The sequence below is a fragment of the Schistocerca cancellata genome, chromosome 3 (genome assembly GCF_023864275.1).
Source record: "Schistocerca cancellata isolate TAMUIC-IGC-003103 chromosome 3, iqSchCanc2.1, whole genome shotgun sequence".
In the NCBI taxonomy this organism is placed as follows: domain Eukaryota; kingdom Metazoa; phylum Arthropoda; class Insecta; order Orthoptera; family Acrididae; genus Schistocerca; species Schistocerca cancellata.
Window position 1 is genome coordinate 266,844,418 of NC_064628.1, and position 20,161 is coordinate 266,864,578.

The 20,161-nt window shown below is 40.0% G+C and overlaps 1 protein-coding gene across 1 annotated transcript in view; it reads left to right on the forward strand.

Moving 5' to 3' along the window:
- LOC126174924 (glutamine-dependent NAD(+) synthetase) overlaps positions 1–20,161 on the forward strand; it is a 239,696-nt gene that overhangs the window by 102,807 nt on the left and 116,728 nt on the right. The window contains exon 9 of the mRNA XM_049921364.1: positions 19,777–19,892. Coding sequence (XP_049777321.1) covers positions 19,777–19,892 — 116 coding nt within the window. The remainder of the gene's footprint in view (positions 1–19,776; positions 19,893–20,161) is intronic.

Here is a 20,161-nt window from a genome sequence, read left to right on the forward strand (position 1 = left end):
TGTTCTCAGTTGCCTGAGACTGCAGCTGTGTGCGCGTGCGCGCGCGCACACTTGCTTGTGATGCAGTGCCTCCGTTATATGGTGAGTAGGAACTTTCCTTCTCATAATTTTGTTATTTATTTATTTATTGTTCCGTGGGACCAAATTAATGAGAAGTCTCCATGGTCATGGAACGAGTCAATACACGAAATCATAACACGATATTAGAAACAGATAAAATGAAATAAAAAAAACATATTCAGGTGACAAGTCGTAAGTTTAAATGAAGAAAATCAACAATGTAACACTGGAATTTGCTTAATTTTTTAGCTCTTCCAGGAGCTCCTCGACAGAATAGAAGGAGTGAGTCATGAGGAAACTTCAGTTTAGACTTAAAAGAGTTTGGGCTACTGCTAAGATTTTTGAGTTCTTGTGGTAGCTTATTGAAAATGGATGCAGTAGAATACTGCACTCCTTTCTGCACAAGAGTCAAGGAAGTGCATTCTACATGCAGATTTGATTTCTGCCTAGTATTAACTGAGTGAAAGCTGCTAACTCTTGGGAATAGGCTAATATTGCTAACAACAAATTACATTAAAGAAAATATATACTGTGAGGGCAATGTCAGAATTCCCAGATTTTTGAATAGTGGTCGACAAGAGGTTCTCGAACTTAAACCACATATAGCTCGAACAGCCCGTTTTTGAGCCAAAAATACCCTTTTTGAATCAGAAGAATTACCCCAAAAAATAATACCATACAACATAAGCGTATGAAAATATGTGAAGTAGACTACTTTTCGTGTTGAAGTGTCACTTATTTCAGATACTGTTCTAATGGTAAATAAAGCAGCATTTAGCTTCTGAACAAGATCCTGGACATGGGCTTTCCACAACAGCTTACTATCTATCCGAACGCCTAGGAACTTGAACTGTTCCGTCTTGCTTATAATATGCCTATTCTGTCTGATCAAAATATCGGTTCTTGTTGAATTGTGAGTTAGAAACTGTAAAAACTGAGTCTTACTGTGATTTAGCATCAAATTATTTTCCACAAGCCATGAACTTATTTCATGAACTACATTATTTGTTACTGTTTCAATATTACACACAAGATCCTTCACTATCAAGCTGGTGTCATCAGCAAACAGAAATATTTTTGAATCACCTGTAATACTAGAAGGCATATCATTTATATAAATAAGAAACAGCAGTGGCCCCAGCACCGACCCTTGGGGAACGCCCCACTTAACAGTGCCCCATTGGGACTGAACATCACTACCACTCTCAATATTGCGGAGAATTACCCTCTGCTTTCTGTTCTTAAAGTAAGAGGCGAACCAGTTGTAAGCTATTCCCGTTACTCCATAATGGTCCAACTTCTGCAGTAATATTTTGTGGTCAACACAGTCAAAAGCCTTCATGAAATCAAAGAAAACGCCTAGCGTTCGGAATCTTCTATTTAATCCGTCCAAAACCTCACAGAGAAGGGAGAATATAGCATTTTCAGTTGTTAAACCATTTCTAAAACCAAACTGAACATTTGACAGCAAATTATGTGAATTTAAATGCTCCAGTAACCTTGTATATACAACCTTCTCGATAACTTTAGCAAACACCGATGGCATAGAAATAGGTCTAAAATTGTCAACATTATCAATGTCTCCCTTTTTATAAAGTGGCTTCACTACCGAGTACTTTAATCAGTCAGGAAACCGACCACTGCTAAAGGAAAAGTTACAGATATGGCTGAGAACTGGGCTAACATACATAGAACAATACTTCAGTATTCTGCTAGATACCCCGTCATATCCATGAGAGTTCTTGGTCTTTAGTGATTTAATTATTAACACAATCTCCCTCTTGTCAGTATCATGGAGGAGCATTTCAGGTAACAGTCTCGGAAAACTTTTTTCTAAGAGCGCTATATGATTCCCTGTTGGGACTAGGTTTCTATTTAGTTCACCTGCTATATTCAGAAAGTGATTATTAAATACTGTACATATATGCAACTTATCAGTAACACGGACATTCTCACTACACACTGATTCTATATCCTCGACCTGTCTCTGCAGACCAGCAACTTCCTTTACGACTGACCATGTGGTTTTAATTTTATCCTGAGACTTAGCTATTCTATCTGCATACCACATACTTTTTGCCTTCCTAATAACATTTTTAAGCACCTTACAATACTGTTTGTAATGGGCTGCTGCATTTAGATTTTGACTGTTTCTAACGTTTTGATATAATTGCCACTTTGTTCTACAAGATATTCTTATCCCTCTAGTCAGCCACCCAGGCTGCCTGTTTGTGCTAGTACCCTGTTTTAAACGTTCTAACGGAAAGCTACTTTCAAAGAGCATGAGAAAAGTCTTGAGAAAAGCATTATATTTATCGTCTACTGTATCAGCGCTATAAACATCTTGCCACTCTTGTTCCTTTATAAGGTATACAAAGGTCTCTACAGCAACTGGATCAGCTTTCCTGAACAGCTGATGACTATATTTAACACGTGTTGCAGCACAAAAATCTTTTAAAATTAAAATTTGTGCATCATGATCTGAAAGGCCGTTCACCTTTTTGCTAACAGAATGCCCCTCTAGTAATGAGGAATGAACAAAAATGTTGTCTATGGTTGTTCTACTGTTCCCTTGCACTCTCATTGGAAAGAATACGGTTTGCATAAGATTATATGAATTAGAGGTCTACTAGCATCCGCTTCCTTGCACAATCGCTTATACAATTAATATTGAAGTCACCACATATAACTAACTTTTTGTATTTCCTATAAAGTGAACCAAGAACCTCCTCTAGCTTTAGCAAAAATGTTGTGAAATCGGAGTTTGGGGATCTATAAATAACAACAGTTAGATGTTTAGCTCCATTAAATTTAACCACACCTGCACAACATTCAAACACCTTTTCAGTGCAGTACTTTGAAACATCAATTGACTCAAATGGGATGCCGTTTTTCACATACATGGCTACTCCTCCACACCGCAAAGAGCTCCTCGAAAAGCTGCCAGCCAACCTGTATCCTGGTAAAGGAAGCCTCTGAATTATCTCCTTATTTAAGAAGTGTTCAGATATACCAATAATTTCAGAGTCAACATCTATAAGCAGTTTACTAACTTTATCTCTAATACCTTGTATATTTTGATGAAATATACTAATTCCCTCATTACTCGGATACCTAAGCTTTGTCAAAAGTGATTCCCTTGTTAGAGAGACTTCCCTTAAGCAGGAATACCTATCAGCTGACTTCAATATAAAAATGGTGCAGCTCTAACACCCACTACTGCAGGAATTTTCCCGTGAGTGATCCCACCAACCCCACCTATGCTGTCACCTATAAGCTTTGCCAACCTCCCCTTCACACACCTGTTGAGGTGCAGGCCATGTCTAGTGAAACCCATCCTGCTGATAGACTCCATCGACACCACTGAAATGTGACCCATGCCTTCTGTCATCAGCGCACCCCTAAGTCTCATGTTATTACGCCTCACGGCTGTATTAAGATGAGGCCGATCGTGACGCTGAAACAATTCGAAATGCACATTAGTGTTGCCAGTGTGAGTGGCTATCTTTTCCAGGTCACCATCTATGTTATACTCCCCATCCCTATCAATACTATTACCAGACCCACCCACAATCACTACCTGATCCTCTTTAGTAAAATCCCTACATAACCCCCCTATGTTAACAGTCACCTGAGCCAACCCTGCATTAGGCTTCACAATGCTGGTGACCTGGTACTCACTCCCCAGCACTTCCTGCAACTGCTGGCCTACACCTCTGCCATGAGAACTACCTAACAGCAGAACCTTCTTCTTCCTCTTCAACTTTGCAACTGTTCTAGGCACAGTAACTACTGAGGTCTGCTGCATACTTCCTACATCTACAGCTACTAGAGATTCCTCTCCACAAGACTCTGACAGTTGGTCATATCTATTGTAAACACCAATGGTAAAACTATCTGAAAATCTTCTTCTCCTAGCAGATCTCTTGCCAACAGCCAGCTCCCATTCCCCAACCCCCTTCTCCCTCCTCATCCTATCTATTCCATACTGGATTTTCTATTGTTTGATAAATCATTAATAACAACATGTTACTGTTTTTCTGAAATACACAATAGCAAATGATTTGCTTGAAGGTGTAAAAAGGTTGTTGTATTTGGAAAACTTAAAAAAATTAGCAGTTGTCAATAAATTGATCAAACATGAATTTAAAACTTTTAAATGACTTTAACAAGGTATCAGAAGAATCCTTAGATTGTCTACAACTGATACAGATTGGTATCTGCAGTTTCCACATATTACATGACACTTTCAAATTGGACATATCCAAAACTAATCGAGAAAATATCATTTTTTAGTGTGCTTTATTATTTATTTCATGATTCACCTACACATTGGTCACAATAGACTGAGATAACCGGATCTTCGTCTTTTCCTATGTCATTTTCTGGAACAAGATGAGACAAAATCGCCAATGCAGCTGAAAAGCTGTGGAAATTTTTGAACATATTATGTTACTGAGATAAACAAATTAAAAACTATTTCCCAGTCGTAAAGTTTCAGAGTCATTTGTGAAGCTTTCAGTGACAAATTGTTAGTTCCATAACTGACATTCTTCAGTTCAACAGCATACTTGTTGGAACCACTTTTACTCGATTATCAGAGTGATGTCCCAATGGCTCCATTTCTTTATGATGTGCTACATAGTCTTATGAAAATTGTGTGCAGTGAGGTGTGAAACTAGAAGTCTTGAAAAACAAAAACTCATCTTTAACAATGGATATAAAGGATATAAAGAATTTCATTACATTGATAAGGTTCAGTGTGACCTTTGCCACAAGAAAAAAATTAGAAATGTATCTGAAGATAAAATATTGTTGGTAAAGGAAAATGTGTGAACATGCATTGTTGGCATAATAGAGATGTTGGGAGAAAGATCACTGTTCAAATACAACTTAACATGTGCAATTTCGTGCTTGAATCCAAGAACTGCATTGAATCAGGAAGTAGCTCAGAGAAGATTGGCAGCATGTTTTGAAATTTTGCTGTCAAATGGAAAAATGTTGGGTTCAAAGGCAGACCATGTCAAACTTGAATTTGTGGAGGTCTACAGAAAAAGAAGAATTGAAGATGAGATTAAATGTTACAAGAGAAGTAAAAATCACCTTTAATTCTGAATTAATATAATCAAATTATCTTCAAAGATTTTATTTCGTCTCATTGTCTCTGTAGAGCAGTACCATGGGAAGCCAGGAGAGGATGTACTTTGGTGGCCAGTATCCTCTTTCTGTAACACAGGCTGCATGCATAGATTAACTAGGTACTTTATTCATAAGAATGGAAAGTTTACTTAAGATATTCGTTGTGGTACAAGCTCTTCTTTATCGTCCGCATGAACCTCACTGCAATTATGGTTGCTATGTGCTGCCTGTCTCTAAGATAGTGGCGGAGCTAATGGCTACAGCAATTCCTGCTGAGCTGCGACTGAGGACACTGGAACTTAATCAGTTCAACAGACTCAAACAGACCCTCCCTCCCGGTCTGTCACGGTGATCCTAAATACTGGTGGCTGAGGGGGTGTTGGTGGCGTGTTTCCTGTGACTCTGTCATCGGCCTCTGTCTGTCGTCTCGCAGCCTCTATGCCGCATGGTGTGCTGGTGCCAGGTAATGCCAACACAAAAGCCATACCCAAAATTCCAAGATTTTGTGGATATTATTAAAATAATTTCACATGGAATTACTTCTGTTGCTCAAATCTTTTCTGTAAACTCTGAAATTATAGTTGAAAATAAAACAGAAAATGGCCGTATTCCTCAGAGGTACATATATGATGCAATCCAGAACACAGAGTTGACAATTTAAACATAGACAAAAGGCTTACACACTATTGTCACAATGCACATTCTTTGTACAAAGACAATATGAAACATAAGGCGAAGGATGGTGAAAGAGGAGGAATGATTATCGAAGAAATGAAAGTAAGCTGAAATCAAAGAATTAGAAACAAAAAGAGCACATATGAGACCTGTAAAAAAAAAAAAAAAAATTCTAGAACATTTGTAATTTCACACCTAAGGTGTGTTGGAGCAAAATGCGGTTGGCATCACTGCAGATACCTGTGTTTAATGTGTAACTGCTGGAAGTTTCATTGTTGTATGTCTCTTAGTTATTATTTAGTGTTGTATTGAGTAGAACGTTGTCGCACAGTTTGTGAATTTTGAGGTGATAGAAATATAGGAGCAAAGCACCTGCATTAAATTTTGCATGAAACTCTAGAAAACCTTTACAGACACACCAAGTGATGCAGGAAGCCTATGGTGATGAATGCTTGAGTCATTATGGTGATGAATGCTTGAGTCATTATGGTGATGAATGCTTGAGTCATACTCAGTGGTATGAATGCTTCTCATGGTTTAAAAATGGCTGGACAAAAATTGAAGGTGACTCTCATTCAGGAAGCCTTCCACCATTTACCAACGATGTTCATGTCAGGAACTTCAACAAAATTGTTCATGCCAATCAAAGACTGACTGCCTGAGGGGTTGTAGAAGAATGTAACATTTCAGTTAGATCATGTCATGAAATCCTGACACAGCATCTTGGAATGCATCATGTTGCTTCCAAGTTTGTCCCACGGCTCATGAGAGATCAGAATCATATACGCCTCGCAATCTGTTAAGAGCTTTTAGATCACACAATTGAGAAAGAGATGTTCCTTAAGAGAATCATAACTGGTGATGAGACGTAGGTCTATGGTTATGTTGTTGAGACCAAGGTTCAATCTTCACAATGGGTCAGGAAAGGTTCTCAATGACAAAAACCTCATCAGCTTGGGTTAAATGTCAAAGCCACACTGATAATTTTCTTTGACTTTGAAGGGTTAGTCCATCATGAATCCCTGTCACAGGGATAAACTGTTAATCAAAGGTACTGTTGGGACTACAGCGAGAAAACGTTAAGAGTGGCCTGAAATGTGGTGAGACAATTCATGACTCTTGCATCACGATAATGCATCCACACCGTCATCCCTGTTGGTGCGTGACTATTGCACAAAAAATGAAATCACTGTGTTGCCTCATCCTCCGTACTCTCTGACCTGATTTGCAACAGTAGGTGAGATAAAAGAAAATTCGCAGACAGCACTTTGCGCGAACCAGCAAGAGGCATCCCAAGACTGCTTCCGGAAGTGAAACTATGTTGGAAGCAGTGTATCAACGGTGGAGGAGAGAATTTTGAAAGAGACCATGCGCAATAAATAAAAGGTGAACATAGAAAAATTTTGTGAACAAAGTTCCGGAAATTTTTAAACAGACCTCGTATATTGTGTCAAGCTTCAAAGATTTTGGCAGAGATAGAAAATTTAAAGAAATGACTTTTTCATCTTTATCATGACAAATTTCTACAGTGTGTTCTCTTGAATCAGCAAGTTACAATGTGTATACATTTGTAAAAACAGAATCTGTAATTTTTATTTTTTATTGCCTGTAAATTAATATATAGTATTTAATATTTTAAAAATGTTTCAATTTGTGTCTGTGATTTATACTACTAAAGAAATAACTTGTAATTAATAATGCATATTCTAAAAGTTATCAATATAAAATTTTGAAAAATGTTTTAGTCTCAAATTTTTGAAGGAAAGTAACATGGAACAAAGCTGTCTTGAAAACCTGGAAAACACTTAATTTGAAAATGATCAGTGGCTGGACCCCCGAAGATGGATTAAAATTTAAATTATTAGTAATCCAATGGAGATATTCATATCAGATGTACATTCTCCCATGTTCAACATACTGCTAAAATCTTACTTTGGGTCATTCACCATTTTCATGCTACACGGCTTCAGAGCTGAGGGACAATCAGTTGGGACAGTTTTTCAACCATTTTGTAATGGTAATAAATTTTGAACAAATAAAGGTTATTGAGTGACCTTTAACAGTTTGCAGAGAAGTTAGTTGCGTGATAAGTTCTACTGAACTACAGATGATGTTGAGTATTCAGGAAGTTACTTATGTATTAACATCCAACAATTTTTGTTACCAAATTCTGAATTTTTCATGTCATTTTGCTAAATATTATTCTCTGTTATTTTATTTATTTTTGTGTCATTAGAAAGAGCGAGTGTTCTTGTACTTGAAAAGTTTTCAATTTTGTTAAGGAGATACTCTGAACCAGGCCTGTTCAGGAGGCAACTATACAATCATGAGCGCTCACGCTCACTTGCTACCTAGGTAGCATATGACAGGCAGTTGCATGGAAAATTTCATAATAAAATAAGTCTTGTAAACTTGTATAAAAATTTTCTGTGTCATAAATTACTAACAGTTCAAAATTTTGCAGCTACTATTACGTTGATGTTCAGACCTGCATAATTGTGTGAGCCTCTTTTATATGCAGTGAAGAGATTCAAATCTACCCACAGCTCACACACAGGTTGTAACGTAGAAGCTTATCTTTGAGTTAACATTACACAGAGAATGTTGCCAGATATTGCTGGTTTAGTGAAAATCAAAATAAGTAGAACTTGTCGACATCCAGTGTTTTTTATGTTTAACGTGTGAATAAAATAGTCAAGAAATAAAAGTTGTCATTTTAAACTTCATCAGAAAAGACATTCATCGTAAGGCTGCATCGATCATAAGAAATATATTTCATACTTAGCTACCTCATGTCCTTATTGTCATCAGTTAAGAAACATAAGTTTCATTGCATTGTCATTTCTGCTAAGTGTGAAAGCCATTATTTAGCTACAGCAAAGCATTAAATTTACTTGGAACTAACTACTGACTAATAAATTGGTTGAGAAAAGTTTCTCATGATGAGCTACCTTGTTCAGATTCCTCTTATGCAAGGTGGTAGGTCAGAGCCAACAACTGGATCCATCCTTAAAAACACTAATGGGGCACCTGTGTGCTACAACACCTTGTAAACAAATTTTATTTTTATTACAGGCTATACAACTAAGTTGGCGTTAATCTGCTGATTGTACACTCCTGGAAATTGAAATAAGAACACCGTGAATTCATTGTCCCAGGAAGGGGAAACTTTATTGACACATTCCTGGGGTCAGATACATCACATGATCACACTGACAGAACCACAGGCACATAGACACAGGCAACAGAGCATGCACAATGTCGGCACTAGTACAGTGTATATCCACCTTTCGCAGCAATGCAGCCTGCTATTCTCCCATGGAGACGATCGTAGAGATGCTGGATGTAGTCCTGTGGAACGGCTTGCCATGCCATTTCCACCTGGCGCCTCAGTTGGACCAGCGTTCGTGCTGGACGTGCAGACCGCGTGAGACGACACTTCATCCAGTCCCAAACATGCTCAATGGGGGACAGATCCGGAGATCTTGCTGGCCAGGGTAGTTGACTTACACCTTCTAGAGCACGTTGGGTGGCACGGGATACATGCGGACGTGCATTGTCCTGTTGGAACAGCAAGTTCCCTTGCCGGTGTAGGAATGGTAGAACGATGGGTTCGATGACGGTTTGGATGTACCGTGCACTATTCAGTGTCCCCTCGACGATCACCAGTGGTGTACGGCCAGTGTAGGAGATCGCTCCCCACACCATGATGCCGGGTGTTGGCCCTGTGTGCCTCGGTCGTATGCAGTCCTGATTGTGGCGCTCACCTGCACAGCGCCAAACACGCATACGACCATCATTGGCACCAAGGCAGAAGCGACTCTCATCGCTGAAGACGACACGTCTCCATTCGTCCCTCCATTCACGCCTGTCGCGACACCACTGGAGGCGGGCTGCACGATGGTGGGGCGTGAGCGGAAGACGGCCTAACGGTGTGCGGGACCGTAGCCCAGCTTCATGGAGACGGTTGCGAATGGTCCTCACCGATACCCCAGGAGCAACAGTGTCCCTAATTTGCTGGGAAGTGGCGGTGCGGTCCCCTACGGCACTGCGTAGGATCCTACGGTCTTGGCGTGCATCCGTGCATCGCTGCGGTCCGGTCCCAGGTCGACGGGCACGTGCACCTTCCGCCGACCACTGGCGACAACATCGATGTACTGTGGAGACCTCACGCCCCAAGTGTTGAGCAATTCGGCGGTACGTCCACCCGGCCTCCCGCATGCCCACTATACGCCCTTGCTCAAAGTCCGTCAACTGCACATACGGTTCACGTCCACGCTGTCGCGGCATGCTACCAGTGTTAAAGACTGCGATGGAGCTCCGTATGCCACGGCAAACTGGCTGACACTGACGGCGGCGGTGCACAAATGCTGCGCAGCTAGCGCCATTCGACGGCCAACACCGTGGTTCCTGGTGTGTCCGCTGTGCCGTGCGTGTGATCATTGCTTGTACAGCCCTCTCGCAGTGTCCGGAGCATGTATGGTGGGTCTGACACACCGGTGTCAATGTGTTCTTTACCACTAATGTATAGACCATCGTACAGATGTACTTAAAGTTCTCGACATACCCACACATTGTCACTTCCAGACACATTCACTAGCTAATGTGTTGCACCTTTTAGTAGATAGTGGTAGCCACCAACAATCACACGCCAACAACCACGCTGCCACCAGAAATTAAAACTCAGTACGCATAAGTCACTGCGCATCCGAAAACAATTGCATGTTGATCTGACTAGTGCTTGAAGCAAATTTTTACAATCGTCTAGATGAGTGGTATGCTATTCTCGTTTTAATTATAGTCTATAAATTAGTCACTTTGAATCGAAGGACACAAAGGTTGTTGTGGTAATTTTTTATGATTGCCACCAACAATCAAAGTAATGTGGTTGTTAGTGTGTGTCTGGAAATTATATAAGTGGCTGTATGTACTAGCAGAAGTATGTTTGTGGAAACATTTAAAAATCAGTGTGTAGGAAATTGATTCTTATCGAAGCTGGTCTCACTGTTAATAAATCGCTCGATACCTCTTTTTGGTGATATTTGTGCAATTCTTGACTTTTACTGGAGTGCTTCTGTTGTTGTATTAATTCATTATTTCTATTACTTTATCCTGTTGGATATTTATGAAAATATTCAGTATGCTTTTTATACGAAAATATTTAAGCATCCAGGTCTTTTTGCATTCAACTTATACAAAATCGGATAAAAGTAATGATTAATGTTAATACAAATTATATTTTACACTAATGAACGAATCTCTATTTTTCTAATGTACAAAATTGTCACAGGACTGACCAATGTAATTTCTTTGGAAATCAGTTTTGATATGTGAGAGTCTTTTTTTTTTTTTTTGTAAGTTGATGCCATGTTGGACAATTATTGTTTTGTCCTTGGGTCAGTCTGGGATTGCATTGGCAAGTATTGTGTTTGGACTAAAAAAAATGCCAAAATACATTGGCAAAAGTAAAAGGAATTAGTGTTTGTCATTTAAAACTCACAGTGTGGACCAGAGTCTTTTAAAGTTTTGGAAATTATTTTCAGCTCTTGACACTGAAGCCCTCAAGCAAAAAAGACAAGTAGAGATTGATGTTTTTATATAACTTCTTTTACATAACTACTTTTATCTTGCAAAATACTATGATTTGATAAAATGCAAGTTGGATATTTTTACATTTATTGTCAGTGAATCATTGTGGAGGGCAGTTTATAAATGGTAGCCTGTTCTCCTATTTGACTTATTTCTATCCTGGATTTTCATTTTTGTGATAATGTTTTGATTATTTTTAAATATAGACAAAAAGTAAACATTATGTATAACAATATTTTGTTATTGACATAATTATCTTCAACCTCATTTTTAAATCATATTGATGAGTCTCCAAAACATACAAAGAACCAAGCTTTCCAGTGCAAAATATTTGCACTTTAGAATGAACTAAAAATACAGAAAATAAAAGATGATAAAAATTAGCAGCTCGATCTCACAATAAAGCACAAATCTTATGCAAAAATTTTTGTGTGTTCACATATTAACAACTTCTAGAGTACTAATACATAACAGCTGCAGTTTGGTGAAACTGATAACTAGTAACTTCTTAGCACAAATAGAAAAAGGGCATCCGTACTTTATTTTCTCAAAAATTACTACTGTTCCAAATTGGTTGTAAAATCGTTGCACTTGATCTTTCCACAACTTCAACCTCATGTAGCATGAAAATTGTGACTGATTCAGCATTTTAAAAATGTGCATAACACTAACGGTAATCCACATACCTTGCTCAAGATTATTCCAAACATTGATCCACTTTATGTGAAATGGTGTCGTATACAGCCAGCCACCCTCCTGGCAGCTCTTTCTCCTTGATAATGAGTTCTTGCTGGAGACAGTGAAAGTTCTTAGCTTGCTGAAAACACTAGGAATAAATTATTTGTTGGGAGTTTCAAAAGGTGAATTGAGAAATGCACTGTACATAATGGAAATTATTTCTGTAAATTTAAATAAAAGGCTACTTTGTAACCAAATACATGGTGCCATTTAAATTACTGTTAATTAGAAAGTAATGACTGAAGGAAGAAAGTGTTTTTCAGGAGAAATAGCAAATATTTTAGGTGGTGGTGAGTTAATTTGAATAACACATTCCCTGTGCTATTCTTATTACTTACAGCCATGCAGCTGGTTATAAAAGTAAGTTTAGATTTCGCATGTTGGTACTCCACTGACCATGGTTTTATTAATCAATTGTCATTTTTGTTTTGAAGTTAGTTGTGAATTTGTGCCAGAGTTTATGTAATTGACTTCTTAAACTGTGATTGTGATTATTGCCCAATTCAGATGTATCATTTGACGGTGTCACACGTATTTTCAAATACTGAATGTGCCAATATCGTATTTGTATAGAAGTTTTGTAATGGAAACATTACTGTTGCTTGTATAGAGTACAACAGAAAACTTCTTAACCTGATAGTAGTAGGCTCAAGACTGTTTATTCCTTCCAGGGGGCTCACAACTCGTGAGAATGTCCATGGCGATCATGGGGCACCACTAGGACACATTCCTTGCTGACGGCCTAAATCACTGATAGAACATTGCCATCTCCCCATGTGGTTCACTTTATTTTAAATCACATATTTCAGTTAATTCATGTGTGGTCCTCACATCTGGGCTTGACCTCCACCTTTTCAAAGCTTCTTATATGTTTGTGAACTGAGTAGGGAAATTTTCCCAGTTCTCAGCATTGTACACAGTCTCTATGGGGGGGGGGGGGGGGGGGGGTCATCATGTATCCTCATTCATAATTATAGCCTCTTACCATGCAGGGATCACACTGTTGACCCAAGCTGCCATGTCCTTACATATGGCTATGATTAGGTGTATGTCCATTTGGGTGTACTAGCACCCTGGGCATTGGCCATCATGCCAGGTGGCCTTTGGTTTAGTTGGATGATGACCTTGTAAGAGATCCCTTGTTTGTAGTAGGCAGCACTGTGGTGGATATTTGGTGTCATGAAATGACCAGAACTATCAGCCAGTGGCCACTAGGCACCAGCAGCCTCTTCAGACAGGGCACAAAGTTCAGTGCCAGTCATCCTGTCAGTAGGGAGTTGCCCTCTTTGGTCTCAACAATGAGTGAACAACAAAACCGTCCATCTTGCAGATGTTCGTTTGCCTCACTTCCTGGTTTTTGCCTGAACAGATGGAGGGACCTTTCTTTCTATTAAGCCAATGATGTTTGTATAATATGCGGAAAACATATGAACTCTCTTGCTCTACAAATTATGAAGTGGTTCCATCTCAAGATGGCAAACACTACCCAGTCTTGGGTGTTATTCTTTTGTAAACAACTTTGTGATGTGCCTGTTACCATGGTACCCCATGAAAACCACAACATAGTACATGATTAATTTTTCACCAGAAATGAAAAATACAAATGGACGAAGAACTGCATGACCACTTGATGAGGTGGAGGATCCACTTCATTCATTGTGGGCATGGAGACTCACCATTCATTGTGGACATGGAGACTCACCAGACAATAATATGGGGATTTGCTTCCAGAGAAGATCAAAATCGTGTTATCACTGCATTGCGAACCCATATTTCACACCCCTGCTATGGTGCTTTAAATGCCAGTGTTTCGTACATACGCCTTCCCAGTGCACATGTGACCACAGTTTGTGGAGGCTTTGGCTGACCACTTGACAAAAATTAACCATGTGCGCTATCATCTGTCTGTATCAGTTGCAGGAATGACCACCCTCCCTGACTCCTGAAGTGTGCTAACCTACTCAGTGAATGCAAAATACAGGGATTTAAGGTCACAGATTGCCTCCAATATTTTGAAGCTCAGATGAAATATCAGCTTTTGGCACTACTGTGGCTGCGGCATCGCTGCTTGGGCAATTCTGCCAGGGGTGCAGAATCACCTCGGTATGGCTCCAGTTACAGATCCTAGCCTCCTGGCGCCAAATATTGTGTAAACAAGTGGGCAGGAGAGGAGAGAGACAGCAGAGTTTGCTGAGGTGCGGTGAAGGAAGTTATACGTAAATTGCTCCATCCTCCGGGCCCACTGAAGCTGGCTCTACGTGATGCTACAGCTAGGAATGAAGCCGAGGAAGGGAAACTGGTTGGTCGTGTCACTGTGACCCCAGTTTTGAAGCTGGGGGTGTGGAGGGAGTAAGGGCCACCTGACGCTGGCTCCTGGCCCTGATCCAATGGCCCGGCTGTAGACAGCACATAGCAACGTGGTGTCTGTGTAGCAGTGCAGTGGAAACTAGGCCTGATTACCTCTGGTCTGTGTCACCTGTACTACATAAGACTCATGTCATTCTCAATGTGTTTGATATAATACTGAAAAAATTCACCAAATAAAATTAAACAATGGAAAATCCAGGATGGAATGTAACGATATTATGAAAAAAATTGCTACTCACCATATAGCAGAGATGCTGAGTTGCAGGTAAGTACAACAAAAAGACTGTCACAACAGAGCTTATTGGCCAGTGAGGCCTTCGTCAAAAATTCACACATGCACACACGCAAACGCAACTCGCACACACAACTGCAGTCTCAGGCAACTGAAACCCCACTGCTACAGTGTGGTTTCAGTTTCTTGAGACTGCAATTTTGTGTGTTTGTGTGTGTGTGTGTGTGTGTGTGTGTGTGTGTGTGTGTGTGTGTGTGTGTGTGTGTGTGTGTGTGTGTGTTTAAGGCTTTACTGGCCGAAAGCTCTATATGTGACGGTCTTCTTGTTGTGCCTATCTGCGACTCGGCATCTCCGCTATATGGTGAGTAGCAACTTTCCTTTCCTTCGAAATGTATGTCTCTTCTTCCCATGTATGTACCAAGCTCCACAGTCTTTCAAATGAATAAAAGATAGGTTGAGGACATCTCCTTGTCCTATACTTCCTGTCGTGCCTAATTATATAATAAACCTTTCACAGATTGGGAATTGCTTCAGGCTCATGACTCATCACACAATATACCCAGCCTCTAACTAGACTCTTAATGAAGTAATCCAACATTTGGCTTGTACTCAAAGACTCAGTTACCTAGCGTCTCCAATAGTATTTGGGTAGAAGGTGTTTCCCCGTCACAGTGGTGAAACATTACCATCATCTTAATACTTAAGCCAAGCAAAAACCCCACATCCATTGACAACTACTGACCATTTAGCCTCACCAGCATACTCTGCAAAGTACCAGAAAGGAAGGTAGCCCAGTGATTATGCTATGTTATTGAATTGTAAAGCCTTTTTCCCCGGTATCTGCGTGATTTCGAAGAGAGGCGTTCTGCAATTGACCATCTGGTTAGGTTGGAATCAACAATTTGATAGGCTTTTCTAAATACCAACACCTCATTGCAGTCTTTTTTGACTTACGTAAGTCATATGACACTCCAGAATCACATTTTACTTGCCCTTCATGACTGGGGCTTTGAAGGATCCCTACGAACTTTTCTTCATAAATTTTTGTCCCATGAGTTGTTTTAGAATTGGAAAATTATTCACCTCCACACTGGTCTAAGAGAACAGAATCATGCAGGGCACTTTACTGAGTATTACACTGTTCCTCATCTCCGTCAATGAGCTAGTGAGCTCTGTCAGACTGCTGCTTAACCATGCACTGTACGTTGATGACTTGGGCATCCGCTCAGACCCTTTCTCATGACTTCCAGTTGTCTCCTGCAAAAACTCAAGTGATGCATTTCTGTCACCATACCACTGTCCATCCTGACAAAGACCTATAGATGGATACTCAGTTCTTGGACATTATTACACAATCCCGACTTTTGGGACACCTCACTGGTAAAAAGCTGATATGGGTGCCCCATGTTTGTCAATTAAGACTGACAGCATGCAAAAGCTTAATGCTCTCTACTTCCTTTCCCATGCCTCTTGGTGTACAGGTAATGCTACTCTTCTCCATATAGATCCTAGTCTCGTCTTACCTGAACTATGGATGCCATATTTATGATTCGGCTGCACATTCAGCTCAGAAACCATTGGCTCCAGTCCATCATTATAGAATAAGACTCTGCACATGCACCTTCAGGACTAATCCCATACAGTCTCCTTGCCAAATGGTGGGAGGTGGGAGGGGCTCTTTCCTCATTATTTCCAATGATACAACTCATGTTCACTTGTTCAGTCATCATCTGACAACTTCCTGATCATCCAGTGTATCAAAACCTTTTTGCATACAAGGGTCATTAATCCCCCTGATACCTGGCTTTATGTGGAATTGCCGGTTGGAATATCCCTTGGAGACCTTCACCTAATCTCCTTAGAATGTGCTCCCCATGCTTTGCCACATAACTGCCCCATCCCCTGCCTTTGCTAGTACCTGAACCACAAATTAGAACTGATCTATTTCAAGGTCCTAAAGATTGTCACCGCATGTGCTTCCAGTGCTGTTCCACTCAGTTCTACAGGAGTATCAGGGTCCTACTATCATTTACGCTGGAGATTCTAAAATCATGGTTAGGGTGGAATACACATTGCCTACCAGTCAGAACAACATTTGTTGCTGCTTTATAGCAGAGTTGATGGCTTAAGTTTAGTTGAACAAACCTCCTTCAGCCACATTTTCATTTGTAATGACTCAATGCGCAATCTGCAGGCTATTGATTGATGTTACTCTTTGACGTTAGTTGTACTGCCTGCTCAGTTATCTTTCTCTGGATCCAAAGTTGTGGACATCCCAGGGAATGAACTGGCCAGTTATTTGGCTAGAGAAGTGGTTACTCACCCATAATTTGTTTTGACTACCCCACGTGCCTGTTTTTAGGTGCATATAAGACCTCTCATCATTCGGAGATGGAAAATCTGGTGGGCTATTGTCCCGTGTAATAAATGCCATGCTATAAAGGAGACTCCTGCTATTGGTGTGTGATCCTCCTCCTGTTGCTCCCAGGAGTAGTCCACCATCCTATGTGGCCTCAGCTTTGATCATACCAGATTAACCAATAGATTTATTTTATATAACAAACCAGCCCTATACTGTGCTTGCAGAACTCACATTCAGGTGGAATACCCCCTCCTCCTGGCTCTCCATGCTAAGTATAGTTTTCTGGATTCTTTGCTTCCTAATATTCACAGACAATTCACAGGCAGTTGAACTGATTCTCCATTTTCTTCATGGAAAGTGGTTTGAATTCTCAAATATAATGTTTTAAACTACTTTCTGGGTTGGGTGAGGTTGTTTGGTATTGGTGTGTCTCCTGTAGCATTCTAGGTGTGAGGATCCTCAACTGCACCACCTTTGCCAGCTGCTGTGGTAAGTTTTAACTGCTTTTAGACATGGTTAGCCCTTTTTTTTCTACCCCATTCTGTTGTCTTTTTTAGAGATAGCATTTTGATGCTATACCCCTCTTTGACTGTAATGGTTCAGGGATGGGATGGCTGTGAGGGGATGAGCCCCATCTCATGCAGAGCCCCAGGGGTCACTCACCTGGCCTGACGCACCTGCAACCTAATTATTATTCTCGTCTTATTTTATAATTGTCGGAATGGCTAATGTCTCTTAGGTTTTTAACCTTCTTACATTCACTATTACTAATCTCCCAATTAAAAGGCTCACTATCTTCTCTTTCACTTGTGTTGTCATGTGGTTGAGTGCAGGTGACTTTTCTCTTGTTGTAGATGACCCTGGCAGATCCCTCATTTGCTCTGACATTTGTACTAGCCCATCCGTCCCATATACTTTTACGTCCTTTTAAATTATGCCTCAGCTCTGTCATCAATATTGCTTTCAGGCTCTTGATTTTCCTGTTCCTTTATACTTCTCTAACTGAGTCAAATTTTTGTGTGATGTCACTAACTGTAGATGAACTGCCTCTTGACCAAGGGACTGATGGTCAACTTTAGTTCCTTAATTCCCAGTCAACCTAGAGTGTTCACTTGTTTTCACTAAACTGCATAAGACTTGTGCAGTGCCCTTCAGTCATATTTCATCTGAATGTGTAATTTAACACTGTGTGGATGAAGTAGAAGATAATCAGTTAGTAGAACACACTCCTTCAACAAGCACATACAAAATTCCTACACAAATCAAGAGTTCCACATGCAGGAATATAACAGACATTACATATGCATGGACTCTATGCTTATCATTTACAGCAGATTCAACACCTTCAAGGAAGAGGTGAAAGAAGACAATTGAAATTTGGTGTCAGCTGATTTCAAATCATCAAATAATCTCATTAATACTTTTTACTGATGAAACCACTTTCACCTGCGATTATACTGGTAACATTTGTAACGCACCCTGGTTGCCTGACAAAAACCCAAATGCTTTTTTGGAGAAAAATTTTCAAGAATGCATCTATGTAGAGACCACTATCTATATGTCGATTGATCAGTAGACCCATCCACTTGTGTATGAGCAGTAAATCCATATGTGTTCCACCAGTAGTAAATGTATGCTTATCCAGATGTTTGCAAAACCACAGTCTATCAGTACACTGCAATGCTAATGGGCTCACAGCAGGCCAAATCCACCAGACAGTTGTTAGTTGCCACATGTAGTTGTACTAGTGAGAGCTGTGGATGGGCTGGTCCTTACAACCAGTCTGGTGAACTGATTAGCCTATGAAGGGGGTCTGAAATACGTAGTGTAGTATGGTAGATTGGGCCTGTTGTGTTACTGGTTTGTCTTCCAGAGCCCCATTACCTACATTTGGTTGAAAACTAGCTTCCTAAATTATTGGAAGAGGTTACTATGGCTACAAGCTGGGTACATTCTTCCAACATGAAGGGACCACTGCACATTCTAGTGACACACAATCTAAACCTAAGATCTCTCAGAATATGGATCAGTGGAAATGCTTAAATTTCTTGGCTGCCCAGGTCATGTGACCTTACTATCAAGTATTTTGTCTGTAGTGATTGTTCAGATTATGAATAGTGCTGCTCTCATAAAAAAATAAAAAGACAACCTCGGATGAGCTACAAAACTTGGAGCTGGAATTTATGAATATCAGTTTTGAACTTAATCACTCACCTGTGCTACACATTCTATGACTTATTTTGTTTGATTCATACTGTATTTCTGTAACAAATAAAAATTGGACACATTACATGGAATGTTTTATTCGAAATGGTCTGCATTACCCTCTCCTAAAATGTTAACGGTTCCCCCTGAAACAGCCTGGACATTGTAATCGAAGAATGCCTGTTTGACGTTAGGGGAAATACGTGGGGGAAAATTTTAGCAGAAAAATTAACATAGAAACATCAAAAACTGAGATGTTTAAATATAGGGGACATTGTGGAATGATAAGAAGGTGAAACGTGAAACAAGTGTAGATTATTGTTTCTACCTAATTTTCCTTAAGAAATTTTTCATTATAGGTTTACCTTTATGTGTTGTATTTCTGATTTTTTAATTTTTTCTCATTTAGGAGGTCCGGCCAAGGTGGCTTCTTCCTGCCTCTTAGTGGCGGTGTTGATTCTTCCAGCTGTGCCTGCATTGTTTACTCAATGTGTACGCAGGTAGTTTCGGCTGTACAAAAAGGAGGCAAGTCTCAGATATACTAAGTTACAGTTACCTGTCAAAAAAAAATTTGGGTGCAGTTATGGGATGGTAGATACCAGTTGTAATTGTGTATCAGTAAATATGTAGTGTTTACCTAAAGAAAAATCTAGAAAAACTGAAGGGACCTACTTTTTACTGTTGGTAGCACAGTGTTTTTTCTGCTGCCTCTAGGCATTCTGTAACACAGGGAGATATTGGTTGTTGGTACTAACAACCCCCCCCCCCCCCACCCCCCTCAAAAAAGGAAGTCA